Below are 17,323 nucleotides of genomic sequence, written 5' to 3'. Positions count from 1 at the left end.
AATTTTTTTCTTCAGATTTGCTCACAACAAATAAACTTCTGAATGCATTTGTAAGTGTTTATCTTAAGTAGTGGAATTTCCTTTGAATTTTGTGCATTCTAAAAAACTTCAATTTTTGACAGGTCGCTCAGTTGGTGAAGGTGGAGGTGATGAGCCAGACGGAGGCACTGCAGGATCAGTTGCACCAACAAACTAAGGATATGGCTGATGTTAAGAACATGATGCATCTCTTGCTCAACAAGTTAAAGTGAATAGTTATATGTATGCATATAAGGACTAAAGGGAAAGGAATTATATATGAGTGATTTGAAAATTCAGAATTCAGCATGACTGTAAATTGTTGCTTTCAAAGCTTTTGGTGCTTTTATATTAATGTGAACCAATTGTTTAACTTCATAATTTAGTATAGGCAATTTTGCATCATGCAGGGGTTTTAATCTCATACTCACCATTTGTCATTTAAGTTTCCTGATGGTAAAACTGGTAGGATCTGATCACAGAGACAGAGCCCCTTAGGTGTACATGATCCATTATTCTCCATTTGTATTTCATATTCATATATGTTTTCCATTCCACTGGTATCAGTTAAGACTACCATGTCTTGTAGATCTTGTGCGAGTACCATAGAAAAATTATTTGTGCTGTTTCTTAGTGATTTAACAACCAGAATAAAGGCGACAATTGCAAAAGTTTTCACCACTCATAGTTTGAAGATACAGACCTTCTCAATTGTTACTGTGATGAATAATGCTTTATGCAGAGGGTATTGGAAAGAACTATTTCTCTGTGCATAATGAGTGTTAATAGTATATACGATACCACTGTAAATAAGTTTTGTTTTTGTTAACGCATGATATGCAGCATGGTGCCAATGTTATTAGGTGCTGCGTGCCCAAAGACTGCACAATGCAGCTTGTTCTGCTTACTCTTAGTATCATAGTTGAATGCCAGATGGAAAAAAAGAAACACATTTATTTGAATGTGTGTGATCAGAATATCTGATATACAATTTTCATTATTTTTTCAAGCTTCAGGAAATATTTATTCTGTATACACTATTTTTTGGTATAGATTGGGTGTTGCACACACGTGTGACAACCCCTGTGATGTTCATCTGTGATGATATAGTAGTTTTTCTCTCTGTTGTTGCTGCTGAACATGAGTAGGTGAGACCTTATTTGTAAATCATGAACCGGTTCAGCCCATTAGCTCAAAGTTTGATATCAATAGAAATTAAGTGTTCAAGTCAATTCATGGTCTTAGATGTAATATATGATGGCTTGGTCTGCTCTATTCATTTCAGTTGACTGATCTTAAATGACATGTTTATAGCAAAAATATGATATTGAGACTGTATTATTTTATGCAAGTTATATAGATTTATTTGTTACGCTTTTGAAATGTGAAATTACTATATTTTTAAATAATGAAAGAACTATAGAACCTTTTTATGAGAAACAGTGCTATATGCTGATCTGTTTAACATGTTTTAGCATTACCAATTTCATTGAGTGAAGTTAAGGTGGTGCAGTAAGAGAGGTTCAAATTTCACACAAGTAAAAGTCACGAAAAGCTTATGTGGGTTTACATCTCCTGTTTGCAAAACTCTGTTCTACTGTATTATTGTTTAGTTAGTTGAATTTGAGAAAAAGGATTTAAATCACAAGATATTATATGAACGTGTTTGTTTTGAGTTAGCTAAGCAGGAAAAGTATTTAGATTATTCAAAACTGAATTTTTGGATTAGAAAGGATGCATGAGAAAAGATATGTTGCAGATATTTAAAGACATGATGTTGAGTTGGACTGATATTTCATGAAATAGAACAGACTTGTTTAAAAGGAGTTTATAATGATTAGGAGAATGTACTTACTTTGCAGAAATTTAAGGCTTAGAGAACAAGTAATCTTAGCAAGAAATATATATATTTGAAAAAGGTCATAAACTAATTTGAATATAGGGTAAGGGATTAGGTACAAACAGACAGGAGTAAAGTACAAAGACCAATTAAATGTATAAGTTGTATCTTTCATGTCAAGGGCAAACCTTGATTACTGCTCTGCTATTGAGGTAATTAGATATTCCTGTTTTGAAAAGCTGGATTCTGATGTGATCAAAGAAACTCATATGTTTGTTGAATCATGGTTTTTGAGGTAGTATTTTACTCATACTTGAGTAGGCTGAATATGTTAGCAGTCAGCTCATAGTAGATGACCTCATGATTATAAGTTTGTATAGGTATTTCTTTTGATGAAATTTGTATGGGTTCATTCCAGGTGGATCTGATAACCTTATTTATGTTTGTACCTTCATTAGCTTTGCAATGTGATTGGTGGGATTCTTAATTCCCAAGTTTTAGCAGCTGTGTAACTGCTTTGAGAAAGCCAAAGAGTTCTCATTTATATTTATTCTTGTGCCTGCCTTCTTTTTTTCTTAATGTTCCATAGGTCCAACTAAATTCTGTATTGTATATTAAGTCCTAGTTCTTAATTAGAAAGACGCTTGGGTCTCAAACAGATATTTGTGCTACCTGGGTAGCATGACAGACACAGTGGAATTGCTCTGCTCCTCATCATACATTATCAGGAGTCATACTTTAACCTTCAAGTTAACTTGGCCATACTTGATCTCAGTCATAACTTGAAAACTCAAAACTCATGAAACTCTACACAGTTTTTCCCAACGTTTATCTCTCACACCTGTTCCCAATTGGAACTTCTTAGCCTTTATGCCTCACCCTTAACATGCCAATGGCAGAGGGCAACTCTAGCTCATTGTTATCAGGGACTTCTACCTAAAGTTCCTGCTGACTACTTCTACCTAATGCTCCTGCCTAATGGTCCTTGCGACTATTTCTACCTTATACTTCTACCTGAATGTTCCTACCTACTACTTCTCTCTATTGCTCTTAAGATTTTGCTAAAAGGCAGGGCGAGCATATAGTGATCACTGCAGGGAAATCTAGTTATGAAGAATGGGGTGTGTGACTTATGTGTTCTCAAGTGTCATGTATAACAAGGAGAGACTTGTGTTTGTGAAAAAAATGCCAGTAGCCCACAAAGAAAAAAAAGTGCTGGCTCACTGCTCAGGCATCACTAACCCTGGCGGGTAGCTCTGGTAATATACCTCCTGGACATTAGCTGTCTACTGACTACTACCTACTTCCAACATCTCAAGAATTGATTACCATAAGGCCCATAACTCTGGTTTGTATTTTTGCTGAGTTCTCCTACCGTAAAAAAGTTCACTTTGTAATGTAATCTACTTCATAATTTGAAAAACAATTCATCCATTTGCCGTAGAACTATATACATTTATTTCCCAGGATCTAAAGAATTGATTGCCTAAGACCCATAACTCTAGTTTTTTATACCACTTATAAAAGGGTTTAAGCTGGAATGTAACCGGCTCTCATCAAGAAAATTCCATGTTTTGCCATGAAACTTAGCCTATCCCATGCAGGAACATGGCTTTTGAAGCTTTCAACAGGGCACATTTAGAATTGCTCCACTGGGGTTGCTGTGTTAGCCATAAATTGCCATGTGCTGTGATAAATTTATCCATGAAAAAAATTTTGCTGGCCTTAATAACCACTTCTTATGCTTTAACTCGTTTTACAATTTATTTACAGCTCATGGCATGAAAACTGTATTTGGGGTGTGATAGATCGACATAGCATATCTTAAGCATTGGAGAGAGTAGCATATATTAAGCATTGGAGAGCATACAGTAAAGGCAGCAAATGGGATGTCTTGAAATTTACTACAGGCCGCATAGTAAGTTTATTTTAGTTTGTTTTTCTGTTTTCCATAATTTTTAGGTTTCTTTTATATACCTGGTAGTGTACAGGTACATTATTAGCCACATGGGACCATAAGACATGATTGCTCATCAGTAGGTGGAACATACCACCCATCTTTCAGACATTATAAATACCACTTCAGCATAACACAAGACCCCCTCATGCTCAACATGCAACTTCCATTCTGAAGACACAGAACACTTTTCATCAATTATCCTACACTCACCTCACACAGACATACTCACATCACCATAAATCTTACCTTGGTTCCACCTGATGGACATGGCTAGCTCCCTGATTGCTGCAGCAGCCCCATAGATAGGGACCCTGGGAGAGGAAAATCTTCGTATATTTTCTTGGCAGAATTGCTTCTCCTGCCTTTGTGAGGTAGCACCAGGGACAGACAAACCATTGCATCTGCACACATCCACACTGTAGCCATAATTTACAATGCACCAAATCCAGAACAAACCATTCACAGAAAAGCCTCAAAAATTTTTACTTTTACCAATGCACGTGCCATGGTTCAACCTGGCGACAGCACATGACCCCCTGTATACCACATCACTGATGTTCATTCCATCTTATGCATGCTTCTCATCATGCCCCCATACCCCAAGGCCTCATCCACTCCACCAATCCATTTTGATCTCACCCTCTACTTCTGATGTGTAGATCCTCTTCGTGAATCTATCTTCATTCATCCTGTCCATGTGTCCAAACCATTTCAGCACACTCTTCTGCTTTAGCAATCAGACTTTGCTTTGTGCCACACCTCTTTCGAACACTGTCATTCCTTACACAATGAACCCACATCACTTCACATATTGTCCTCAAGCATTTAAGTTCTAACATATCCACCCTCTTCCATTTTTAAGCTTTCAGTGCACCCATACAAGACTGCCAAGACTACTATACCTACAATCACACCAGACTTTGCCTTAAAAGGCAAAGATGTGAGCAGTCGAATCATTCTGTATATTTGCCTCACCCAGGGATTTCTTTCAGGAACGAGAATAGATTGACAAATACTCTTTCCATTAAAGTGACAGATATTTATATTTGCTGTGCTAACACTACTCATAATTTGTGGACAGAATACAACTTATCAAAGTATTTCATTATAGTATGAATTTCACATACACCATATATATGACTATGACATTGCATCCAAATGAGAAAATGTGGCCTTTTTATAGTCTGCCAGATCTTGTCGTTCTAAATGTCCTTTGTAGCACTTGAGTACAACTTTTACAGCTGGGAGTTTCATTTTGCACTGGCTTTCAAGTAACAGGATATGTGCTTAAAAAGCATTTTCTGCGAATGTGCTTTCCTATCTCAAAATTAAAAGTTCCCCTGGGATTTTACTGAGAAGGCCTTTTATCCTAGGTGAATGTTGTATGGAAAGATATTTTTTCACATCTACAATGGATTCCCCAGTATCACCAAGATTGAGAGGTTAATGTAGTTAGAGGCCACTATCCTCATACTGGTTAGTTTATAACTTAACGAAGCTTTTGCAGTTTCAGTACGCATTTCTAAGTAAAAATTAGATAAGCTAAATGTACATACTGCCATTTCATGCATTCCATGTTTCCGTGAAGCCACCAACCCTCACAATGGTCAGTTTCTAGTACTAACGTACTTTCAGTTTGCCTTTTCAAGTAAACATGAGTTAAGCATAAGTACACACTACCATTTCGTGCACTTCATATATTTTCTTTCTCATGAACAAGTTAATCTGATTTGGAAATAGTGGTTTCAAGCAGTGCTGCTAAAATACTAATGATGGCTAAACAAAACAAGGGAGTACTTGTTTTGTACACTGTTGCTCTTAAATTGGCAACCACAAACTAGTCATTTAAAATGTTTTGGTGGTCATTGTACATTTAGTAGTTACGCAAACTGTCTACCTGTACCTGGGTTATGTCACAGCCCTTCTTCCTTCACCTCATGTCTTTCGTCTCATTCCTGATTTTCTCAACAGTGCTAATAATGACATCATTCATGGTAGAAATTAAAATATGGTATTAATACTCTACAGCAAAAGGTATAGGATAAAAAAAAAAAAATGCTATGGAAGTTCTTCATAAAAAAAGACTTAAAAGTAGCACTTCATAGCTGTGCTGAAAAGGAGGTACTGTATTTTACAGTTTTCAAATACCTGTATGCTGAAGACCAGCCAATATAAAAATACAGGATGGATGTAAGTCTCCTAAGAAGCCAAAAAATGCATGAAGCCATTCTTGGTCAAGAGAAGTTGGACAGATTGGTAGGACACTTAAATGATTTGAGAAGGAAAATTATGCTGAATGTAAAAGGTTGAGTAACAAAGACGGTCTTTGAAAGAAAGGAGCAGTTGCAGTTAATATCAATTTGAATGGTAAATACCAGAAGTTGTGAATGAGTTTATTATTTAGAAGTGATGATCAGAAGGATTGGAGCAGGAAATGTGGGAAAGCTGAAGTGGAGAAAAGAGTAATGGAAAAGAGAAATATTAGAATTGCACTTAAATCTCTGATGAACGGAAAAATATTTAAATAATGTCCAAAAAGCTTACATCAGAGTAAATATTTAAATAATGTCCAAAAAGCTTACATCAGAGTGTTTGTTCTTAGATGTATGTATACAAGACTAAAATACCAGGATAAGTAAAAGAATAATAGCAGGAAAGGAGAAAAATCTGAAAGTAAATGTGAAATTAGGAGGATAAAGTAAAGAATGAAGGTATATACAGCATAATTACGAACCCAACCAATCTTCCACTCATGAAGAGAGGACCTGGTAAATAAATTATCTGTTTAGATGAACCAAGTACACCAAATAAAGCTGGAAACTAAAAGTAATGTGAAACTGCCATATGAGGGTGATATATGAAAGAAGAGGTGATCCAGCTGAAATGAAGGGCTAAAGTTATAAGATTTTGCATTAAAAAGATTCTGTAATATGCAGCCCTTTGCATTAGAGCAGAAACATGATTGATTAGGAATTTGCATCTCGACAGGCAATCTCATTCAACAAGTATTCATACCTGTTTACTAAAAATGTTAAACAACAATATTAAACTGCACCATTTATTGACAGAGTGTTTAAAAATCCTTTACAAATACAGTAGTAATAAATAACAATAACCTCTATGGATGTCACAGGGCTGTTATTATTAGTAACCTCATAAAAATATATAACCATTATTCTGCATTTTTTTCTTGAAGAATGGGTAAGTTGTTCGACACAAAAACAAAAGAACATTTAAAACTAGAACACATGCCTGTCAGTATGTCTCCATTCTGTTTACAACTGCTCAAGAAAAGACATATATCATTACGACATATGATAACCTAAAAGTAACTTCACTATTCTTGTGCAGTAATATGGCAATACAGTCAATGTAAATACAGTTTTATCAAAAGCTAAGACAAAAAGTAATAGTTTGCAATGGAGTTCATACAAGGCCATATGAACAGATAAATTTCAATCTATGTTCATGCTATCTAAACTAAGGCCACATGTTCAACTAGATCCTCAAACCTGAATCTAGGAGCAGAGAAATTGAACTATCATATGAAAACGACAACACAATGCACCATTAAATCCATAGCATACAACAATTTCTACAACAAATATAAAATTAAAGATAAAACCCTTAGAGTTGAAAACAATCATCAAAAAATGGCCAAGATATTTCAGTTACATGTCACTGAAAAACACTACATAAGGCTTGTAAATGCAAGGGTGATAAAGTCTTCATAACTGATGGTTATGACACCTTTCATTTCACGGTCACGGCCTTTGAAGGCTTCCGTCAACTTGCGAAGCTGAATATTACTGACAATGAAGTTATCCAGTGTAATTTTCCTCATTCTGGGTGAAAACTTAGACACCAGGTAGCTGACAAACTGCGGAGAAAGGCGGTAACCCATCTGCTGCAGGGCTGGGATGGAGGAAAATCATTTGAATTAATATATACAGTACTCTCTACTTCTTAAAAATATCTCATGCTGCTTCCTTCACTCTATCTCCTCCTTACTCATTCAAGCTCACTTGTTACTAGCTCTAATTGTTTATCTCATTTCTAATCTGATATTCTCTCTCATCATGTCTGTTCTACCTGTCCTGATCACTTCCTTCTTCCTCTTTCCCCTTCTCCCTGTACTTGCTATTACTCATTATCAGTCCCTTTAAATTCCTGTACTTTGTACCTGCTTGGCAATCAGTACCTACTCCATAAAATCCTTTCCCTTCACCATAACTTACCACTTCTATTATTCACACTTCACACACAACCACTCTAATTCCTAATACCTCTTTGTAAGACCTATCCACTCCCTCGCATCCATTTTTACACTATTTTCTTTCACTTACCTGTGTTCAATTCATTTTCATCGATGGTCCCTGAGTTGTCACGATCATAACTACGATAAACTTGGGTCCATTGATTGATAAAGTTGAACAACTGGCCAAACTCGTGCAAGTTGATGCTAGCAGTATTGTCTTTGTCAAATAATGCTAGAGAAAAAAAGAACTTCATGTTAAAGGCTGACCGTTTAAAAAAATTAATATACAAGTGCATGTAATTTACCAATTAATGCCTTTCTTAAGTCACAGGAAACTTTTTCAGTAAAATATAGATATAGTTTCTAAAGCATGTAAGATTAAAATGCTAATTCAACAGACAACTGAAGCTGCCATATTTTCCTATCTATTAACTACAAGCAACCTTGAGAGTTATTGAGTATGTTTACGTTACTGTATGTTTTTCTTTCTCTTTCAAACTATTCGCCATTTCCCGCATTAGCGAGGTAGCGTTAAGAACAGAGGACTGGGCCTTTGAGGGAATACCCTCACCTGGCCCAATTCTCTGTTCCTTCTTTTGGAAAATTAAAAAAAAAACCGAGAGGGGAGGATTTCCAGCCCCCCGCTCCCTCCCCTTTTAGTCGCCTTCTACGACACGCAGGGAATACGTGGGAAGTACTCTTAATCCCCTATCCCCAGGGATAAGTTACTGTATGTTATGGTATAAAATTACTAACAAAATTATCATGTTCAAAAAATCTTGAAAGTTACTAGTCTACAACATAAACTCTTACTTATCATAAGTTTACAGGCCTCCTCTGAAAAGTGGGACCAGTTGCCATTCTGCAGAGCTTGCCGTAATTCCTGTGCATTGATCTGCCCAGAGTTATCTTGATCAACAGCACGAAACCATGATGCAATATTTGGATCTACACCAGGAGGTGCACCAGGATAGCCTGCAAATTGAGCAGTAAATAGGTACACTTTGTTTCTCGGAAACACTTACAAAAGTAGTTCACTGACCTGATGTAGATTTTTGAGACCAAGTGAAATTTTATTACCAATCTCACATATATTTGAAAGAAGTAGTATGTAGGAATATTAACCAAGAGCATTAGGTAGTTGTAGTCAGTAGGAACATTAGGTAGTTGTAGTCAGTAGGAACACTAGGTAGTAGTAGTAGTCAGTAGGTAGGAGCCTCTGTAAACACTGTGCTAGAGTTGCCCTCTGCCTGTGGCCTGCTAAGGTAAGGCACAAAAGGCTAAGAAGTAGCACTGGAGTTCACTAGCTATGGAGAGACTACTGCTGTGGCCATCCCCTTGAGGGAGTTCCAGAAGGGAGCTGGCATCAGAGATTATTTTTTCATTATTATACTTTGATGCTGTCTCTCGCCTCAGCAAGGTAGCACAAGGAAACATGAAGGAATGCCCCAAACCACCCACATTCACATGTATATACATAAATGCCCACACACGCACATATACGTTCCTATACATTTCAATATATACATACATATACATACACAGACATACATATATACATATTCATACATGCTGCCATCATCTGTTCCCACCGCCACCCCTCCACACATGAGATGGCACCCCCCTCCCCCACGTGCACATGAGGTAGCACTAGGAAAAGACAAACAAAGGCCAAATTCGTTCACACTCAGGGTCTACTTGTGCAGCAGCATTAAGTTCCTGGACAACCCACTGGAAGTAAAAACATAGTAAGTTGAGCAAATGAAGCCCATTACATAAGGGGGGTTATGTTCCTGAATTAAAATTATTATTATGCATTCACAAAAATAATGGAGAAAATGGACGGTATAGTTCAAATCGGTACATATCCAATAAAGGTAAACCAGCTGAACAAATGCCAAGCACTCATAGGAAAATGCCTAACATATACTAAATAAATATAACGGTAAGTTGCTTAACATATACTAAATAAATATAACAATAAGTTGTATTTTTTCGTACACAAATGTGTTTCTCAATTTCATTCATTTCTTATTTTTGAAAAATTTACTTTTCTGATTTATGTTCCTGCCTCATGGAAAAAATGTTAGTGATCTGGGTGGAAGACCAAAATCAGAAATAGGTGCCAGTGTGCTCTGGTATGATCCACATATTCGCCATTTCCTGCGTCAATAAGGTAGAGCCAGGAAACAGATGAAGAAGGGCCCAACCACTCATATACACATATGTATACATAAACGTCCATACTTGCACATATACATAACAACATATAGATATATACATACACAGATATATACATATATACACATGTACATATTCATACTTGCTTGGCTTTATCCATTCCTGGTGCTACCCTGTCCCACAGGAAACAGCAAGGTAGCGCCAGGAAAACAGACTAAAAAGGCCACATTCGTTTAAACTCAGTCTCTAGCTGTCATGTGAAAAAGGCCATTAAGATGTCTGGAACACATTCCCCTTATTCTCCTAACATTCCATGGAATATGTAAACCTTCCATTTATTTCCTTTTCATCCGCATTCCCCTTATTCTCCTAAGATTCCATGGAATATGTAAACCTTCGATTTATTTCCTTTTCACCTGCCATCCTCCCGATTGTTGGTCGTGGCAAAACGCCCGCTGTAGGCCTGTCATGCCCCTCGATAGTTCTGTCACCAGTGGCATCACAATGATCGATACCCCAGCAGATTTTGCTGTGCTGTATGTGCATTTGGATTGCATCCCCATCCCTGTACATGTATGTCATCACACGTGGATGTAAATAACTTGTAAACTATTCCGAAACTACAGACAGCAAGATATCTCTGGGTACTGTAATGTTATTCCACATCAACTTAAAAAAAGCATCATCATTTGATATGGACAACAGTCCCAGCAACTGAGATTCATACCTCCCTGAGGTTGCTGTCCTGGGTACCCTTGCGGTTGCTGGCCTGGATAACCACCCTGGGTCTGCTGGCCTGGATATCCTTGTGGCTGCTGGCCTGGATATCCACCCTGTGGCTGCTGACCAGGATAACCGCCATAGGACTGTTGTCCAGGATAGCCTCCTGGGGGTGCCTGTTGATAAACCATGAAAAATTTATGTTGTTAGGATGAAAAACTATTTCTCCACTGAAGCCAGAAAACGACAGGCACCTGAGACAGCACATGCTCAGTGGTGGGTAAAAACATCCTTTTAACTTTCAACGAGGTATATCCATGAGGGTTCATCCTCTTTAACCATCATAAAATATATGAAGCCACAGCAGACGTTTGATAAGATTCAAAGTCCATACAGAAACCTGTTGTCCAGACTTACAACATCCAGTGTGAATCCAGAGTAAAGCCTAGAAGCCATTTACCCATCAAATGAGAGCAAGAGTGTATGACTCAAACACCATATTGCTCCTCCAATCTGGCAAAGCAGCAAACACAACTGTGTAAAATTTGTCTTAGAACACCTTTTTTTATTCTTATTCACATGACCCCTGGACCCCTGTTACAGGCCTCATGCAGCTCAGAGGCTGCACTACAATAAATACCAGTGATATGATGAACTCTGTTTGAATGAGAAGTTCTACGACAACTTCGTACTCCTTTTCATCCATTAATAATGTCCACACTCTGTGTAAACTCATGTGTTGGAGCAATCATTCATCATAAATCTCAGAAATACTCGGCCACTCAAGCCATACAGTCAATAACCACAGCACTGCTGAACATCCATCCTGACATCACTGATCTGGAAGATCTTAACACGAGATAAACTACATTAGCTTCAACCAGCAACATATCTTTGATCATGGTCAAAGGGGTGAATACACATAGAGCGCTTAATTCTAAGGGGTAAAATGGTATTCTAATCCACTGAGAAAGTGCTCTCTCAACTGCTCCTTGGGCTCTGTTCATATATAAGAAAGAATGCTGTCCAAAAGATTCATTCAAAAATTAAGAGTGTATCACTATAGAGATTCTTTTTTTCAGTTTTGTGTGATTTTGAGAAAACAAATTTTAATCAGACAAACTTCTAAGCTTGGATTTAGTAAGATTAGAGTACAATTTGCTATGCTGTCTTCATTGTTTTAAACAATGAATTTCAAGGTTACGTACACTGGCCCAAAATTCACTACATACGATCAGTTATTAGTAGCAAGACAATTACACTAAAGATTATGAACAAAGGTCTACCCAATCCTGATGCTAATCAGCACCATTTCACATATAGAGCTTTCCACAAAAGCAGGAATTAAATAAACTTACTCAAGGACAAACAAACCACTGCCATGGTCCAGCACTGTATTTCCCAGATCATCCAGTCAAAGTGCTGAATGCTTGTTAATGCATTTAATGGCTATTTACTGCTGGAACGTCTTTAAGCCATTTAGTTTGTATTAAATGGTAAATGACAGGAAAGGGGAAAAAATCCTGCACTACAGAGTGGTCTGAAACTAATGTGCTGCTACATGCTACTCCAGTAAGTTCAAGCATCTCGGTTAAGCTTTGTTTGTAAGATCTGCATATTACTTGCTATTACTGACTAGTCATTCGAGATAGTTTTCTGACCAACGCACAATACAGGGTATTATGGTTTTGTGGCTTACCATATAATTCTTTACTAAAAATGAATGTGTACAGAATACAGAACAACAGTATTCTCAGCTCACCACCATGTTCAGAAAATGTAAATAAATAGAGCCGTGAATAATCATATGATAAAATCTGAAGCAAGGAAGTTCAGTATGCTACAAGATAGAGTGGTTACAGTATGTAACTTGAACTGAAGATGGCAGAAGTACAAACAGGTAGAGAGAACAAAACCAAAGTAATAAAAGGCTACACCATGAATATACAATGCTGGATCAGAAGTTGAAAACAAAACAGACATGGATAAAACATTCATGAACCTCTATATGTTGTTGATAATGCTGCTTTCTCACACGAGGTAGCTATGATGCGACACACCAAAATAAGTATCTCATCATAGTGTACCATACTGTAACTATTTTATTCATGCATTGATAAACATGCAAATATCTTTACAGTAGCACATAAAACCATTCAGCAATGCAAATAATTATCATGTACTTTATTAGCATGCACTATTTCTTGAAGAGCGAGGTATATTACAAGCAAAACATTAAAATAGTGGGGATAATAAAGGAAGTCAAGAGTGCTAGATTCTCTCAGCAGCTCCGTATTTTGGTACATTTTTCCTGAGTTCATTTCAAGGATTATTTCAAGTCTTTTCACTGTTATAAATCTAATCAGATTATCATTCATAAAACTACGCAAATGATTAGTAATAATAGAACGTGAGCCATTTCCGATTCTTCACAGCTGATGAAACTGAGCAGAGAGCTGGCTTGAGTTAAATGCTTAACCTGGGACATTATCATTTGTTTTTTACTTTGGAGCAAAATGCCTTATTCAAACATTCAAGATGACTCTTAGACAAGCAAGGTAAATACTGTATTATTCCAATACAAAGCAAAGTCCCCTGGGTTATGGAGTTAAATTATTAACTGACATTTATGCAGCAGATATCCTCCCTGTGTAAAAGGTGTAATGAACATTCTATTTTTTTTATACGAGAACACCTTTCCTGCCTTAGCAAGGTTGCATTAGGAACAATCAAGCATTCAAAGAAAATCCCTCACTTGGTGTCTCCCTCTGTGGCTACTTTAAGTAATAATATAGGATGGGAGGATTACCAGTCACCTGTTCTCACCCCTCTTGGTCACACGAAATACATGACTAATATAAAACACACCATGCATGGTGTTGCAGGACATTATATGTGCATCAAACAGTCACAAGTAATGACGAGCAATAAACCAGTAGCGACATGCCATAAACAACCCATGGGTGCCGCTATTTGATAATAGCATGCAACTTCTGCCCTGGTTTGCAATAAGCACTAATCGTTACAGCATAAATTTTATCCCAAGGCTTGCAAAGCCACCACCTTACCACCACCAGAATATGCCCTGAGAGTTATAACCAAATAAGCAGTTATGTTCTATGCACTCCACGTTCCAAAGACTTGTGCCTCACCCCTGGAGCCTGGCCGGGATAACCTGTGGGTTGGCCCTGACCCATGTAGCCTCCCTGAGGTTGACCATAGCCTTGGTAACCCTGTAAGAACATCAGTTATGTCAAGCACGTAACTAATTCCTCATCATGTCTGTCACTACATACAGTAAATCTAACACATAATAATTATCACAAATGGCCACTTGAATAATGGTAGTGAAAAAAAAGATGAAAAAGTTTAAAACTAAAACAAAATAACAACATTTATAATCTTGAGATACAATAAAACACCACCAGGGTATACCCAGGGTTTCAGAAATAGTTCTGGTGAAAAAAGAGCGAGGGACAGCCACCTTCCAATGAAGATGGGGTTTCCTCGTCGTATCTGTCAAATCTATAGAAATCATTTTACCCCCTCAAGTGCCACTATAATTCAGTGAATTTCAAGGATATCTCAGGGAATCAATATGGTAAAATGTATTGTATTTTTTGGGTATGCTCCTTTATTCATTGGGAATCAGTTTGGTAAAAAGTATTGTATTTTTTGGGCATGCTCCTTTATTCATTAACATTTTGAAAATAAAAAAGCACTCCTGTCTGTCTGGCCATCCCAGGTCGATAGACAATGAAGAAATTACCAGATACACAACGAATAACCCCTGTACTCAGTTGTCAGACACATGCTGACTAATCCCTGTACACAGTTGCCAATAATTTGTCCTTTTCATAGGCATAATAGAAAATACTGGCCGATCTTTTACAAGTGCTGCAAATACTTTTACAATAATCAATTTAAATTTCCGGATATTCATAACCCTTACTACTGTTGCCTAAATATTGCAGACTATGCTTTATAATTCTTAGTGTACTCACAAAATGCTACATCAGCACTGACAAACCAAAACTCTTTTTGATGAGCAGCTAAACTGATAAATCATGGCAACATTAAATGTCTGTCAGTGGAACCCGTGACCACTGAGTGCAGAAATGAACACAGGGTTACAATGAACATAGAAAATGTGAAGTCATTTAACACAAAAGTTGTCAAAACAATTCTATAAATCAGCAGAACTTATAAATACCAAACATAACTTCACATACGAGTCCAGAATGGATAAACTTTAATTTCATTGCCGATAATGAAAAAGACCAATATTCATGTGTTCTGAGGCCACTTTTGCATACTGGTAGCATGCTCGTCAATGTAATCCTTTGTGTAAATATGAACTAAAGTAACGTCAAAGAATTGTGAGAGTAGCTGAAACTATACGTTGCATATTTTCTAATTAACAAAAACAGGAGGTAACGTGCTATCAAGGGACCGAATCAGGGAATATGAAACAGCTGAAAGGCCTCTGATGCCTGGTTGTGGATTGGGAGCTGTGGTTTTGGTGTGTTGCACATGACAGCTATAGGATGGATGCGAGTGAATGGGGCTTTTCTTCATCTGTTGCTGGGGCTACCTCGCTAATGCAGGAATTGGCAGACAAGTATAAAAGAAAAAGAATACAATAAATGACAATGTATATAAATACTGGCTGTTACGGTAAACTAGTTGAGATTTGCATATATCTAAATGATTCCAAGACATTTTCCTCTGACTTCACTGTGCTTTTATCCGTTGGCTTAACCGGATATGGTGGTTTTTGGGTGGTCATAGCTGAAAAAAAGAAGGGTGTATAGTTCCCATTAATAACACACTTATAGGTAAGCAATCAATTTTATTACTGAAAGCAAACTTAACAATACAGACACAAAACTTGGTTAGTGCAATTAGGGTCAATTATCTCCACAAATCACAGTGGCTTAGACAACGGGAGACCACTTTTGATCGGGAGGGGCCGTGGGGGCCATATCTTTTAACCCAACGTTTTCCCTACGCTTCACAGCCCTGCCCATCATAGAAACAATTACATTACGTAAAAATAAAAAAAAAAAATATATAACATGCATTCCTCCCAAACCCCGTAGGTTATATCTACGCTTATTATATGAGAGTTTAAGTCTTATTAAATGTCCTTTAAAAGGCCATGAGGAACTCACACTCATGATGGAGGTGGAGCAATGGCCTCACACTAGCGGGTGCACGAGCGTGTGGGCGTCTGGTGCCTCCACGGTCGCCCAGCTGCCACTTATCTCCTCCTTTTTCCCACCGATCCCCACGCCTATGGCGGCTCCCGGCTCTCTCTCTGCGGCCCCACGGGGACACCAGGGCATCCAAAAGGGGAGGAAGGGGGACAGATACGACGACGCCCTTGGTGGGGGGGTTACAAAAGGCCTGATAGGATGACGAAGGCGAGGCCAGCGGGAGGGTTGACCACCGGCCGCACTTATCAGCTGACTGACGTAAACATGGCCACGAACCCATGACGCCACCACCATTTTAGGGAAAAATGGCGGCTTTTTACACCCTTCCACCCACCCATATCTCAGCCCAGATCGTATTTTACCCCCGTACTGGTTCTCCTTTAGGGTTAAAATGGGGTGTAATTTTGGCTACGGGGATGGGTTGAGGGGGAGGGAGCACGAGGGCGTGGAAGGCATGGCATTGCAATGGTGACGGTCGCTGGGAGCCTCCATGGCCCCCGCGAGCGCCATGACAGAAATCCTAAGAACCCGGAAAATAATGGAGTCAGCCAAAAGGGATTTAGAAGGAAAGTAGTGCTGTTCTTTCTATCAAGGGAATAAACTTGGGTAGAGTGATGAGGAGTGAAAGCGATTGAAGGAAGGATAGAGTATAGGAAGCGGGATAGTTGATTTTCGTAATAATTGCTAGTTTCCTTCCTGCTTCTGAAGGGGAATTTATTATTGTCCTTCGTAATGGCGAGGATAATTGGTTTATTGACACGTTAGGGGAAATGCGACACAGGGGCCACTTGCCTCTTACTACTGCTGGTGCAGGAGTTAAAAAGAAAATAGACGAGATATGGAAATCCCAGGGAGATACAAGGGCGAGGTAAGTCGTTGACGGGGTTTTACAAATCTCCTGTAGAAGGGGCTGGAGTCGCAAGGTGTTCCTACTGGAGGGGTAGAAGCTACCAGAGCCACATGGTGCTTCTGCTGGAGGAGTAGAAGCTGCCAGAGTCGCAAGATGCTCCTGCTGGAGGGGTAGAAGCTACCAGAGTCGCAAGGTGCTCCTGCTGGAGGGGTAGAAGCTGCCAGAGTCGCAAGGTGCTCCTGCTGGAGGGGTAGAAGCTGCCAGAGTCACATGGTGC

The 17,323-nt window shown here is 38.3% G+C and overlaps 2 protein-coding genes across 7 annotated transcripts in view; one reads left to right on the top strand and one right to left on the bottom strand.

Annotated features, from left to right (window-relative positions):
- The window catches only part of olf186-M (Ki-ras-induced actin-interacting protein-IP3R-interacting domain olf186-M), a 96,744-nt gene extending 94,346 nt beyond the window's left edge, over positions 1-2,398 (top strand). For all 5 annotated transcript variants that reach the window (XM_071688171.1, XM_071688168.1, XM_071688172.1 and 2 more), the window contains one exon: positions 123-2,398. In XM_071688171.1, the coding sequence (XP_071544272.1) occupies positions 123-251 (129 nt within the window). In that variant the 3' untranslated portion in view covers positions 252-2,398. The remainder of the gene's footprint in view (positions 1-122) is intronic.
- Positions 2,399-6,862: 4,464 nt separating this feature from the next.
- Positions 6,863-16,474, bottom strand: Pef (penta-EF-hand domain containing protein peflin). 2 transcript variants are annotated; one of them, XM_071688180.1, is made up of 6 exons: positions 16,152-16,472; positions 14,130-14,210; positions 10,985-11,153; positions 8,890-9,051; positions 8,165-8,308; positions 6,863-7,733 (listed from the first exon to the last, which is right to left on the bottom strand). In XM_071688180.1, exons 1-6 carry the CDS (start codon positions 16,155-16,157, stop codon positions 7,510-7,512), a joined length of 786 nt encoding a protein of 261 aa, XP_071544281.1. In that variant the 5' UTR covers positions 16,158-16,472; the 3' UTR covers positions 6,863-7,509. The 2 variants fall into 2 exon arrangements, with proteins under 2 accessions (XP_071544281.1, XP_071544282.1); XM_071688181.1 differs by lacking the exon at positions 14,130-14,210 and having other exon boundaries at positions 16,152-16,474.
- Positions 16,475-17,323: the final 849 nt, after the last annotated feature.

This window comes from Panulirus ornatus, chromosome 45, assembly GCF_036320965.1.
Source record: "Panulirus ornatus isolate Po-2019 chromosome 45, ASM3632096v1, whole genome shotgun sequence".
Lineage (NCBI taxonomy): Eukaryota > Metazoa > Arthropoda > Malacostraca > Decapoda > Palinuridae > Panulirus > Panulirus ornatus.
The sequence above is the reverse complement of the archived record's forward strand: the minus strand, read 5'-3'. Positions and strand labels throughout refer to the sequence as shown.